We start from the raw sequence: 14592 nt of genomic DNA on the forward strand, positions 1-14592 counted from the left end.
TATTTACAAAGATTTTATTGAAATTGTTGGGAAATTAAATTAAAATATTCAATTACAAGAGAATTATAAATTATATTTCTTAAGATTAACAAAAAGTCACATAAGCAGCACACCAACCACTCCTGAAAATTAAAGAACATTTTAGAAAACAGTATAAGATGAAACAAAAAGTTACTACATCTAGATTATGGATCAGCTGAAGACAATTTTAAGCAGCGTTTCTGTCCAGATGTTATTATTTGTTTCCCGTTTTTGTTTCTAACTCTTGCTTTGATAACTCTGGCATTGTCTACATTTATTTCAGCCATAATTTCACTGGAGCTTGTTTTCAACTTAAGGTATCTCTAGACATTTTTTTAACTTTGTTGAAACAGTTAAGTGTAACATCAAGTAACAACAAGTATTGTATGCTTTGAATTCAACTCACCACATTAAGCATAGTAGTTCAAGTTGGCCTTCTTCTTGGCTTGAACCTCGAGGATGGCGTCCATGAAGTCCTCGTGAGTTACGGCCGCAGCGCCTCGTCTCAGGGCAATCATACCCTGTGAGAGAAAACAAGACTTACTGCAGGTATTTGGGCACAAGAAAATCACATGTGATATTTTCAAGTATGATTTTGGTAATCATAAAAAATTAGTGGGGTTGGTTATTAATTTGTACTCTTTAGGTTATAATGCTGTGCAAGCACTAATTCGACCTTCCTTGTTTAAAAAACTATGGTATCACGATTTGGATAGTTGGGAGTTTGGATAATTTGACAGGGTTGCCACCAGCCATGAAAACCTTGAAAAGCATGAATTGTGCATGAATTCTTGTGACCATGAAAAAAGGCATGGATTATTCATGGATTTCTCCAATGGACCATGAATTTTCAAAATCTGGAACCATTATTTAACCGATAAAATTTCCCAAGTCCCACGATCAAAAACCATTGCTTAGTCCATTCCAAGTCATCCAAAGATGCTGATGTCAGCTGAGACTTCCTTAAAAATCATTAGTAGGCCTACCCCCCCTCCCCTCCCCCCCCCCGTATGAAAAAGGGGTATGGGGACTTAAATCACAAAAACAGAAGTTTTAGACCATGCACTGAATTGAAACGGGATGCGCAATAAAACTGAATTTCCGACTCTGACGCCTGAGTTTTTTTAGCTTTTTGGATACCATCATATCTTAGTATGTTGTGGAATAAGATAAACCCTAGAATGTACATTTTATGACAATTATGTAGGGGGATAAAACAGGACTTTTTTAGCTGGGTGAGTGGGATTTTTGTTTTATTCCGGTGGAAAGACTGAATTATACCTAGACTTATACTCCGTTCAGACAGCCGTGGCACCTGACGGATTAGGACACCCCATGGAAACCCTTGGGGCCTCCTAATCCCTCAGGTGCCACGGCTGTTTGAACGCACTATAATATATTTTACAATTCTTCTCCAATGTCTCATGTAGTTATAATACAAGCTGGACCTGTTTTGTTTTCAACTTTGTATTGAATGTTTATAAATCACTCTAAAAAAAAGTTGCATATTAGGTATGAAAGGTTATTCAAAAGTAACACACAAAGAAACTGCCTCTTTAACGTCAGTTTATGAAATCAGCAAAACTCAATTGTGTTGAAATTGTATAAGCGCATCGACCATGAATTTTTTTTTTAACTACCAATGAAAACCATGAATTGCATGAAATTTATCATCCCACTATGGTGGCAACCCTGTTTGAGTTCTGTACTATCTTAACTTACCGCTTCAACACAAACAGCCTTGCACTGAGCCCCGTTGAAATCGTCAGTTGACCGAGAGAGCTCCTCAAAGTTGACGTCTGGGCTGACGTTCATCTTACGAGAGTGAATCTGCATGATGCGAGCCCTAGCCTCCTCGTTGGGGTGGGGGAACTCAATCTTACGATCCAGACGTCCAGACCTGAGCAACGCTGGGTCTAGGATATCCACACGGTTTGTGGCCGCAATAACCTGTCGACAAAAAAAAGCTTGTCAACAAAATCAAAAAATCAATAAGTCCTTAAATAGGCCTAACCTTGGAACATCCAAACTTCTTTTATTGTTTGGGTACAGTACTGTAATATAGTTAGTTAGCCAAATTACTTTTTTGGGACGTCAGTTACACATTTGCTTTCAAACCAATATCTGACAACATGTTGTTAGGCACATTTGAAATCTTTCCATTGGAAAAATACATAAATATTTTCACACTTTTTTGCTTCACGGTGCTACCAATTGAGCATTGAAGGCCAAATCTGTAATTTTGTAAAAGGTTACAACGAATAAAATATTTACCCAGTTACTTTATGTATTATATGTGCAAAGTTTGTGGAGCTGGGTAGGGTATAGATAGACCTACTCAGTAGTATGATGTTATGACAGTGAAAATGGTGTGATAGCTTTTAGAAGACTCTTTTATTCTCTAATTCAGGGTATTCCCACTTTCCTGCCAATAACATAAAGTTTATAGATGCCACTTTGTAATCTGTTACTCCTAAATGCTGGTTTAGCAAGAGTCTACCTTGATATCGGCCGTCGAGCTGAATCCATCCAGCTGATTAAGCAACTCCAACATAGTTCTCTGGACCTCTCGATCGCCAGCCTTCTCCGAGTCGAATCTCTTGGTTCCGATGGCGTCCAACTCATCAATGAAGATGATTGCTGGTGCTTTCTCCTTGGCCAGGGCGAACGCATCCCTCACAAGTTTGGCTCCGTCTCCGATAAACATCTGGACCAATTGAGGACCAGCCAGCTTGAGGAAGGTTGACTTGGTCTGAGCAGCGCACGCTCGAGCCAGTAACGTCTTTCCTGTAAAAAAATGCAATTATTGTTACAAGTTCTGGAAACCAGATTGCCATTGAGCAGTTGATTAATGATGTTTTCCAAAACAAGTACTCGTTAACAAATCCCTGGTTTGGACATCTTCCTTGAAAAACATTAAATAGCCTACACAGCTTTATACACGAAATACCTAAATCCTGTACCATGATCACTGATCAGTTACTAATGATACAATACATTTCTTTCTAAGGTAGCTCCTAAGGACCAAATTTGTCCATGCTGTATCTGTGATTATTAGTTACAAGGCAAAGGAATGTTACTTGTCTGTTTTTTTTACCATCAAAACTATGAAAACTTATTTGGTTATTTCTTGAGTTAATACTAACAATGATCTTTTCTACATTTGGACACAACCCAGTTGCAAAGACTGGGGAATATTAAAACAAACTAAGTATAAAAAAGACAGTGCTGCCGGACTAGAGGGATGTGTAGTTTACAACTGAATCTGGTGATCTGAGAAGGAAAATAAAGCTATAGAAGGTTGGCTACCCTGCTATATGGTCACTCACCTGTTCCCGGAGGTCCATAGAGCAAAACACCCTTGGGAGGTTGTATACCCAGGTTCTCAAACTTCTCTTTGTGTGTCATGGGCAGAACAACGGCTTCAATAAGCTGTAACATTCGAATATGTTTGGTGTTAATGCAAAACAGAAGGGCGATTCACCGCGGACAGAACGGAAATAAACAAAAATTTGACTTCTTAAGGAGAGTAATTATATGAGCATTACCTAAAAAATGCTCAGTTGAATTTATTGTCATGTTTATTTTGCTGAGACATCAAGTTTGCCAACCTTGGTAAAATTATGTGGCCAGCCAAGACAATTAACTCCAGAATGAATGAACTCCTTGCACTTGGTTTGGTATCTGGACTTTTTTGGCCTACTACGCCAAAATCTACAGATAATGTTACCGATTTTAACTGTTTATAAATAAATAGATTATTTTCTCGGGATGGTGATCTTCTGATTTTGTAAAACGGAGCTATAAAGTTTTTTTTAATTTCTCATCTATCTATACTATTATAAAAAAGAGGTGGTGTCTGTGGGTGTGTATGGGAAAAGTAAACGCGAAAACTACTGGTCGGATCGGGCTGAAATTTGGCATGATGATAGCTCACATTCCCGATTAACATATAGGCATATTTTTATCCCAAAAATCCTTTCGGGCTCCGCCCCAGTGGCTCTGGAGTTTCCCATGTTAACCTTATGAGAAATGAAATTATTGAATCTTAACAGCTGTTTCAATTAAACAAGTTGGTTCTATTCTGTGATGTTCAATAGCATTAAAGTTACAAGGATTACCAACAGGGTGCAGCACTAGCACTATTATTTCTTTTACATTTATGACAACAGCTAATTTGCAACCAAAAGGTGAGTGAGCGTAGCGAACGAACTTCAACCTGGAGGCGAGTGAGCGTAGCGAACGAGCTAACCTGAAGGCAAGTGAGCGTAGCGAACGAGCTAACCTGAAGGAAAGTGAGCGCAGCGAACGAGCTCCAACCTAAAGGTGAGTGAGCGTAGCGAACGAACTTCAAAAAGAACCGAAATTTCTTAAACCATGTCCTCACTCGTAACTGCTATAAGCATTTGATACTTATATGCCAACCCCGTACGAAGGACGGGTACTCTGCTAGTACTATTATAAAATACCCCCGCCGCAGCAAACCTGCAGACTAAGCGAATTTCTATTTGACTGATTGGATTTACACTGAAATGTCTACTTAAAAATATAACATTTATTCCCGATTTAAATAGAATTAGTTTAACAAGTACTTAGGTTTGCTGCATCAGGGAGGGTAAAACTGTTTTTTTTTTTGTAAAATGTTAATAGTTAGTAAGAAATAAAAAAATTTTCCAAATTTGATCAAAATATGTTCATAAACAAGCAAACTACAACAGTTTACTTATTCTCCATAAGAATAACATGGGAATTTTAAATTTACAATTTTTTGGAATTTTCTCCGTAACCATTAGGCGCATAATAACGCTTCAATATACTAAATTATTTGTTTTTTTAAGCTCTACAAAATGGTTTGAAAATAAATTGCTAAATTTTATGTTTTTTGGGTCAAAAATGGGAAAAACCTATTTTTACCCCATAAAACCCCCCGTAAACACCCGTTCCCATGGTCCGATCATGCTGGATCGCGAACTCGTTCGAATAAACGTAGGTTTACACGTTTGTACCAAATTTCATCAAAATCGGATCATTTTTGCTCGAGTTATCGTGCTGACGGACACATATATATATATATATATAAATATATAAATATATAAATATATATATATATATATATATGAATTTAAACGGATGGTGTTTTTGGCCTCTAGGGACCTCAAAATGAAAAAAAAAATCGGTCCCGCGTCCAGGTCTTACCATGAGTACTACGGTAATAGCTTATTCCCTATATGGGAAATTCGCTAAAAGAGGTGGTTGCTGTATGTGTGTATGGGAAAAGCAAACTCGAAAAATACTGGTCGGATTGGGCTGAAATTTGGCATGATGATAGCTCACATTCCCGATTAACATATAGGCATATTCTTATTTCAAAAATCCTTTCGGGCTCCACCCCAGTGGCTCTGGAGTTTCCCATGTTAACCTTATGAGAAATGGAATTATTGAATCTTAACAGCTGTTTCAATTAAACAAGTTGGTTCTGTTCTATAATGTTCAATAGCATTAAAGTTACAAGGATTACCAACAGGGTGCAGCACCAATATTTCTTTTACATTTATGACAACAGCTAATTTGCAACCAAAAGGTGAGTGAGCGTAGCGAACGAACTTCAACCTGGAGGCGAGTTAGCGTAGCGAACGAGCTAACCTGAAGGCAAGTGAGCGCAGCGAACGAGCTCCAACCTAAAGGTGAGTGAGCGTAGCGAACGAGCTCCAACCTAAAGGTGAGTGAGCGTAGCGAACGAGCTCCAACCTAAAGGTGAGTGAGCGTAGCGAACAAACTTCAACCAGGACGTGATTGAGCCATGCGAACGAGATAATCTTGAAAATTAAGAAGTTAAACGGGGCAAAGCCCGCGGGTTACAGCTAGTCTTATATAAGATAGTGGATTGACAACAACAAAAAGCTATCCAACATAAATATTATAGAAATTAAAGTAGAAGTCACAAACTGGCAGATAAAGGACTTAAATAGCCATTAAACTGATATCCATTCATATATATAGCCTATATATATATTTTTTTACTGCTCTATCACAAAAACACGATGCAGAACAATCTAGGCCTACTTCAACATTGCTACTTGAAAGAAAGGAATTTGTAATACCTAATACCTAACTACAGTACCCAACTCAGTAACTCACAGTTACAATCTTGAAAATACCCGATATCATCATGACTTATCACAGGTCAGAGTTCTTAAAAAAATATTATATGCATAGGGATAAACTTTTAAAACATTACATACACAACAAATAAAACATTTGGAAAATGTTTGCATCAAATTTTAGGTTCACCTCTTGTATCTGCTTGTCCAGTCCTCCGATGTCCGAGTACTGCTCGGTGGGCCGCTCGTCCACCTCCATCGCCTTCACTCGCGCGTCATACTCGGCTGGCAGAGTCTCCAGAATTAAGTAAGAATCCTTGTTTACTCCCACCAAGTCACCAGGCTTCAGCTTCTCAACGTCCACCAGTCCGATCACTGGCAGGAAATATGTCTGTGAAACCCCATGCCATTTAAGTATAAGGTTAAAACACTGTATTTTTTTAGATTATCTATTTCAACAAGACTAACATAGATCTAAGTCTTAGAACAGTGTAAATGAACCAAATAGACTTCTAATAGAGTTGAATGGTATTTTGCTTCAGAGATAATTGCTTCGACCCATCCAAAACATCAGTACCCTATTTATGCCTCCTGAGGTCTATGATTTAACAGAATAGGCATACCATGGAAACCTATTCGTACCTATAAGTAAAAAAAAAAACCAATCCTTTTAGAAAGCTATGTTAGACTCTATGAAACGTGGTCATTCAATTATTCGATTTACATAGCCCTGCACTTTTAGAGTTTGCATTTTGAGTAAAAAACGTAGCACTCTTTACATAAATACCCAAAAGATTGTAACTTTAATAATAAAAATAGAAAACTTTAAGGTAAAGTGTAGACCTTCAAAAATAGCCCATCTTCTAAGGCTATGTTGACAGAAATTAGGTGTTGCTCAAAACTTAACCTGTTATAGAGCTAGAACACATTTTATGGGTTTAAATTATTACCTTTGTACAAAAAACCAATTACAAACCTGACGAGTGGATGTTTTGATGACAGCACATTTTCCTTTCCGTTGTGCATCTAAGTCTACTACTGCACCATCTTCTTCTGTGTCTTGTGGGTCAACATCCAAGAGCTGTATAATCAATTTTGTCAATTAGGAAAGCATTGGGAGTTGAGGTAAATTAATGATAGGCAAAATTGTTCTATAAATAATAATTAAGTTCAGATAGCTACATTATGGCATGTTCAAATAAATATAGGCCTACTCTTAAAATTTAAGTTGGTAGATCCTGGTTTTCAGATTAAGTGTAGTTGCCTCTCCACGGCAAAATTTGTTTATGAAATTGAAAATATAGTCCACATAGAATAGTTTTTAATCTCTTTTTTTTAATTTAAAAGTACGTTAAATGCGATGCGGGGCCCGTTCACTAATGACATACCGGTACTTTGAGATAGGCTTCGACGGTCAATTATAAAAGGCGGTAAATCCTGGTCTTCAAGTGACCACCGCCTACATGCAGATAATGGAGTCGTTCCCAACGTTTTGGAAGTGATGTGCAGAAGTCCATTCTCAAAGCTAGGTCAATAAGCCAAGTCAAGACAACAGAACTGTAAGTTACTGAAAGTTTTTTTTTTCAATGCTAAAAAAACTTCTGCACAGAATAAAACTTATCAACCAATAAACAAAATTTAATCTTCTGCTGGAACGGTTATTTTGGTAGTGTTTTCAGGCTTGCTGGTAGTCTATTAAAAATTGTTAAGCCAGTTACTGGGTATCTGTTTAAACAGACTTCGACAGCCTTCACCTAGGGACATCTAGATTCGAGCTATTTCTAGTTGCATAGGTATTGATGTCTTAAACCTACAGTTTGGTAATACTGCAGAGACAATGAGAATATACAAATTTGTAATGTGAGGATCAGAGGATCTAGAATTCCTTGAATTGGCTTGCGGAGCTCCAAGGGACCACACCAGTGAATGTGCCTTGAGAAATGACAGCTAACATACCTCTAGCCGAATCGACGACAACTACTTCACCATCGTCTGCAACTAAGTTACGCACCCGTAAGTTAAACCGAAAACCATGATCCACTATTTTTAAGAATCGACCAATGAAGCCTATCAAAACCTACCTATGTTACTCCTAAAACTGCTGGTTTGAGACCAACCATCTGCTAAGTTAATTAGCCTACAGCAGTGTTCACTGCCTTAGTACAGGGTGGCACCGAAAGGATGGTTTTGAAATTAATATAGGCCTCCCTAACGCAAATGATTTTACACATAAATTTTACTGACTTACGTTTCTGGACACTTCCAAATACCCCATTACAAAAAAAAACCTTGTAAGTTATAAAGTTGCCAGTAAGCTATTATATCAATCAAACCACAAAAATTTATGTATGGAAAATAACTTGGGGGAGATGGCGCCCTTCCTGAAGGATACACTCGTGAAGCCTTTCCTCAAAATTCTCCAACTCTTTTGCTAACTGTTTCTTCACCAATGGCCCTTAATTCCGCACGGATTGCCTGTTTCAGATCGTGTACGTCTCGGGACTTGTGAACATAGACTTTAGATTTTAAATATCCTTAAAGAAAAAAATCACAAGAAATCAGGTGATCTAGCGAGCCAGTGGATGTCACCAAAACCCAAGATGACGTGGTGGGGGAACATCTGTTTCAAAAACATCAATGGCCGTTTGGGCTGAAGCGCCGTCTTGTTGGAAGCAAATAGGCTACCCTATGTTTAATGTTCACTCGTAACTGTCACAGTTTTGGTATCAAAAAGTTACAGAGCATGTTATCATAACCTTATGAGTTGACAAGGACTGTAGCGCCAATCTCTTAAAAAAAGTAACGCCCAACAATGACTATTTTGGAAATCCCACATCAAACTGTCACTTATGCACAAGGGATAGGCTTCTGGTGTAGTTTTTTATTGTCCTCGATTCCTGCAGTTTTGTTTATTGATATATCTGTTCAATTATGTGAGCCCCATTAGACACATCATCTTTGAACATACAAATTGTCCAGAATTTTTTCACAAAAGCGGCTGCGGTGCTCAAAATCATAGAGCCATTGCGTGATCATTATTTTGTATGGGTGAAACTTCTTGCGGCGTAAAATACGCTGTAACGAGCAATGGCTGAGGTGCTAAGTCTGAGCACATCGCCTAGTAGAATGTAGCAGACTTTGAAGCACTGACGCTATTACCGTCACAATGTTTTGTGGAGTAATTGCCGTTTGTGTACGTCCATCAGATTTACCTCTCATAACGGAACCTGTTGTCTGAAATGCAGTCACCAAATGTATTAATGATCTGCAATCAGGAACCAGTCTAGGGTCAATCCATATCAAGTGATCCAGAAATAAAATAATTGGTTGCTTGAACATTTTTAAAATAAATAATAATTTTATCCTAGATACCTCTATCAATTCTGGGTTCAAAAGTGATTTTAATTTTTTTTTATCTCTTTTGTTACTTCTACGGCGGCCATTTTTGTTATGCGGAACACGCAAATTTTTGCTCATGTAAGGGTTTGCGTTAACTTGCACAACTCGGTAACCATGAACACTAGAGTGATGAAACAAAAAGCATTTTAATCTGGAAGAAACAGCCTAAATATTATGTTCTGTACATATTTATTGAAATGTGTATCAAAAACAGTTTTATACCCATCTCAACATTTCATAAGAAAACGGAAAAATTTCAACTTTTGAAGGCGTATTACCATTGGAACGAATAAAATCTCAGACTTGATTTTTTTTTGTGTGTGTAGCAACTCAGTAGAACTGTTTGTATTTCAAATATCAACCATGAGACTTAATTCCTTTAAAAGTTATCATTTTCCAAAAACTGAAATTTTTTGAAAAATTCAAATTTTGAGTCTCAATATCTTTGTTGGGACAAAGTTTAAAAATCTGAAATTTTTACCAAAAACCCCTCTTATGGTTGTTATACTGCTGTATGAATTTCGGCCAACGTGGCTAGTACTGTAGTCAGCTTAAAGATTAATTTATAGGTGTAGGTAATTATTTTATTTTTATTTAATGTAAACTTATCTTAATGTACATTTCAAAAATCCAAAACAGAATTTTAACTTAAACTTTGTACCCAAAGTACAAATTAGGCCCATATGTACCGCTACGGTACTAAAAATAAATAAAATCCTGCTAAATTTTAAGTTTTATTCATCATTTAACTTAAATAAAACTTAGTTAATTCTATTTATATTGAGGTCTTAAAATTTATTTTCCATTTAGATTTAAATGTACCGTATAACACAAATCCATAAAGTGTTTATTGTGGCATTTTGAAAAAAAATAACTCATATTCTGTGGTAACTGATACAGTCTCCAGTACCTACAGGAAGTCGTAAATGAGTCACAAAACACAGTTTTTCTTAACAAAATAATTCATTTTTATAACAGATGAAGAAATCACTCAACACCACAACAACAAACTCCTGGACCGATTTGAGAACTGTTTAAAGATTACTGGAACAAGAAGCTTCCATTGTTTTATTCCTGTACCGGACAGTAGTAATGTTAGGTGCTTCGTAACCTCACTAGCAACTGAAAGCTGTAAAAATTACACTTCATACCGAAGACTATTGTATTTGTGTATGACAGTGGTGGGTGGCAGAGGTGATTCACATCAGTTATCAAAATAAAGATCCAGCAGGACCAACAACCAACCGCCTTTAAAACAAATTAGAAAGACCAAGCTTGGGTGCCTATAAACAAAGTTTTGAGAAAATTAAATCTCTTTTAACTGACAAAAACCACTGGAAGGACAAACCCAAACTGAATGAAGAAACATCCAAACTTCCTAAGCATGATCAAAGTAGAACAAAAAACACTAACAAGTAAAAAAAGTTGTATACTTTAAGAACTTGTCTTTCAAACAGCTTTTGTATGTGAAATTTCTAATATTCTTTATTAAAATGAAAGTGGTTCAATAAATTAATAAATGAGTTCAAAATATTTAGGCCTATTGAAAAAAGGTGTAAACCTGAATGAAAATAATCTGATAAAAAGTTTTTTTTTAACTTCACATAAGACAAGAAATTTGCAGGAAAAGGCTATACATTACTTTAAAGTAAGTTAGGTAAGTTAACATTAAATAAAATAATTACCTACACCTATAAATTAATTTTTAAGCTACCTACAGTACTAGCCGCGTTGGCCGAGCTTATGGGGGTTTTTGCGATTTTCATGATACTGTAACTTAGCTTGAAAGTAAATCTCAAAGATGAAATTCATACAGCAGTATAACAACCATAAGAGGGGTTTTTGGTAAAAATTTCAGATTTTTAAACTTTGTCCCAACAAAGATATTGAGACTCAAAATTTGAATTTTTCAAAAAATTTCAGTTTTTGAAAAATGATAACTTTTAAAGGAATTCAATTATCAATTCAATTATCAATTAGTTAAGATGGGGACGCCACTATGTGCGTATTTTAACCCAAATATGAGTGAAGGATGAGTGTAGGATGAGTGGCGCGATCTTGTAGTCTTGTTAGTGACTAAGGCCGACATATTCCTTAGACACAGCTGTTAATTAATAGCCCATACAGCTAATGGCAACTAAGGGACCTACAGTTTATAGTGGAATCCTTGGTTGATTTTTGTTATATGGTTAATATTAAGTCGCATGGTTGATATTTGAAATACAAACAGTTCTACTGAGTTGCTACACACACAAAAAAAATCTAGTCTGAGATTTTATTCGTTCCAATGGTAATACGCCTTCAAAAGTTGAAATTTTTCCGTTTTCTTATGAAATGTTGAGATGGGTTTAAAACTGTTTTTGATACACATTTCAATAAATATGTACAGAACATAATATTTAGGCTGTTTCTTCCAGATTAAAATGCCGTAAAACGGGGTGACTTGAGCCCAAAACGCAAGAAAAAGTTTTGAATTTTCGTTTCAGAAAACCTAAATGATTTATCAAAAGGTTTTATATATCAATTTGAAGGTTACCTAATTAGCTTTCACCACAAACAATTCCAATTATTTTAACTGTCCATTTTAATAATTATAAAAAATAATAATGTTAACACGTCCTAATCTGAATTTCATTACGTTGAAAAAAGGTTATCGGCACAATGGGTATTTGCACTTAAATGAAAATAAAACTATTTTTCCCCATTTCCTGTGGTTCCCATTATGTAATGGTTTAAGTCAGTATGACCTGGGTTTACCTTATCATGACCAAGTTTGGCAGATTTTGGGGTGACTTGAGCCCACCTGTGTTTAAGTGGTAACGTTTGTTTAGTAATGAAATAAGACACTTTTATTGTAAGAAATAATATCTGTTGAATTTTTTCAAGTTAGAAAAAATTAGAAAGTTAAAAAAAGTTAGAAGTTAATGGAAAAATAGCAGCCCCCACACCCATTACTGCCAGAGGATCTTTTGCCGTTCCAGAAGTGGAAAAGTGGCGGTTAATGGACAAAGTTAAAGTAGAACAAGTGCTTTTACTAGTGTAAATAGTGTGTAGATAAAACACAATTTGTTATTTTTACATTTAGTTAGTCTATTAATGACTGTCAAAATGTCTATTGTGAAGTTTTCTATATCGGAGTGACGAATCGGTTCGGATTAACTAGAACGAGATATTGGCAACATTTCATTTACAGAAAAAATTACTTTTTTATATTTTCAAAAATTGCTGGTGGACTTTTTCTGATTAACCATATTCAGATCTTCAATATTTGGTAAGTAAAATTTGTTTAAATGTTTCTGTAAGTTTTATATAAATTTATTACAGTTTCGACGAAAACTTTGTGTTTTGTTTTACACTTACCGTCATTAAACCCAAAAAGACAGGAATTTTTAATCTAAAAAAATACCAAAATAGTCAGCTATATATGTGGGTTCAAGTCACCTCATGGGTCAGTGGGTCTAGTGCATTAGAATAGCATTGAAATATAATAGCTGGGTTCAAGTCACCCCGACCAACGAGGTGACTTGAGCCCACCCATATTTTATTTTTTTTTTAAATGTTACACTAACTTTAAAAAAGTCTTATTCTTCACATTTGTAGAATAGACCAAGACTAAGTTTACTGTAAAAGATTTATAAAAAAATACTTAATGGGTTTACTTTAATGAACAAGCAAAGTTCAAAAGTGGGCTCAAGTCACCCAGTTTTACGTGCTTTTTGTTTCATCACTCTAGTGTTCATGGTTACCGAGTTGTGCAAGTTAACGCAAACCCTTACATGAGCAAAAATTTGCGTGTTCCGCAAAACAAAAATGGTCGCCGTAGGAGTAACAAAATAGATAAAAAAAAATTTAAAATCACTTTTGAACCCATAATTGATAAAGGTATCTAGGATAAAAATATTATTTATTTTAAAAATGGTCAAGCAACCCCTGTTGGATCACTTGATATGGATAGACCCTCAAGTTACAGGCTACACCAAAATATTGTCAAAACAGTCCATTGCACAGGTAATAAAAGATTCAGTTCCTGAAAACTTATCAACAGCAAAAAAACGTAGATCCACTGTCCACTGCGCCATCTGGCGCACAACTGGATAGGCACTATGGTCAACTTGCAGAGGGCTGGCAGTGCACCCGCCCCTCTCCCCACTACTAGTAGGCTACTATGCAGTTTCATATGCCGACCATCCTTTTTGCACCACCTGTACCTTGTCTATGTCACTTACAGGCCTTTAAAAGCTATACTTTTGTTATTCATGGATTTAGAACACCACTGAGAAAACATTGAAATGTAAAAAAAAGTTAAGGTACACAATTTAGACTACGGTACCTTACCTAGAGCTACTATGCTACAGTTAATATATGAGATCTTAACTCACCTCAATGACATTGGAAACCAAGTAAGGAAGTGTTTTATTAACTTTAATTTTTTCAGTGTTCTCTTTAATTTTCTCGTTTTGCGCCTGAAGTTCATGAGAAATTCGCATGACATCGCTCTTCATAATTTTAATTTCATTGTCCAAGAGACGGGTTCTGCCTACAATATCATCTGTTGACATACGCAACACTTCTTCTCCAAGTGATTCCTGAAAAACAACATTTTATATGTATAATAGCTTAATGCACAGAGCCTAATTAGTATATATCAATGTCAGTGTATATTTCTTCAAATACTTAGGCTTAAGAGTTAGCCTACTTTCTATTTTACACAACTTACTATTGATAGGTCTAAGGCCTAGTTACAAATAATTACCTCTCCATCCTCCCACATAAATTTATCTTCCAAAGTTTTACTAGAACTCGCCATAATTTTAGACTCCAGTAAAAAATGTTTAACAAAAACACAAACTAATCAGTCAATAGATTGAGAAAACTTAGAATTAATAATTATTATAGAACAATAAACATAACCTCTCAGCCTGCCTGACTCAGTAAAATTTGAGATTCATCGGACCAGAGAGTAAAAAGAAGAAATACTGTAATGCTTTCTTCTTGTCTTCTTGATCTCGGCACTAGCGCACTCGGTAGGGGTCAAGTTCCCACAAGGCTCACGGGACGCTCCATGACGTAG

General features: G+C 36.0%; 1 protein-coding gene across 1 annotated transcript; it reads right to left on the reverse strand.

Annotated features, from left to right (window-relative positions):
• Positions 1-52: 52 nt before the first annotated feature.
• LOC128996314 (26S proteasome regulatory subunit 6A-B) lies at positions 53-14441 on the reverse strand. Its single transcript, XM_054421558.1, has 9 exons — positions 14275-14441; positions 13901-14107; positions 7099-7203; positions 6313-6513; positions 3351-3453; positions 2522-2808; positions 1744-1971; positions 428-542; positions 53-122 (listed from the first exon to the last, which is right to left on the reverse strand). The coding sequence occupies exons 1-8, from the start codon at positions 14326-14328 to the stop codon at positions 432-434; spliced, it is 1296 nt and encodes a 431-aa protein (XP_054277533.1). The 5' UTR covers positions 14329-14441; the 3' UTR covers positions 53-122; positions 428-431.
• Between the last annotated feature and the right edge of the window lie 151 nt (positions 14442-14592).

Source organism: Macrosteles quadrilineatus, unplaced genomic scaffold, assembly GCF_028750875.1.
Source record: "Macrosteles quadrilineatus isolate MER2022 unplaced genomic scaffold, UCM_ALF_1.0 Scaffold_6__1_contigs__length_79288215, whole genome shotgun sequence".
Lineage (NCBI taxonomy): Eukaryota > Metazoa > Arthropoda > Insecta > Hemiptera > Cicadellidae > Macrosteles > Macrosteles quadrilineatus.

Bases quoted from the DNA above. Each gene is read 5' to 3' on its own strand.
- LOC128996314 (XM_054421558.1), bottom strand. From the start codon at position 14,328: ATGGCGAGTTCTAGTAAAACTTTGGAAGATAAATTTATGTGGGAGGAT. The intron at 3,454-6,312 runs GTGAACCTAAAA...CGAATGTTACAG, and splicing joins TGGACAAGCAGATACAAGAG to CTTATTGAAGCCGTTGTTCT. The intron at 2,809-3,350 runs GTGAGTGACCAT...ATTTTTTTACAG, and splicing joins CTATGGACCTCCGGGAACAG to GAAAGACGTTACTGGCTCGA.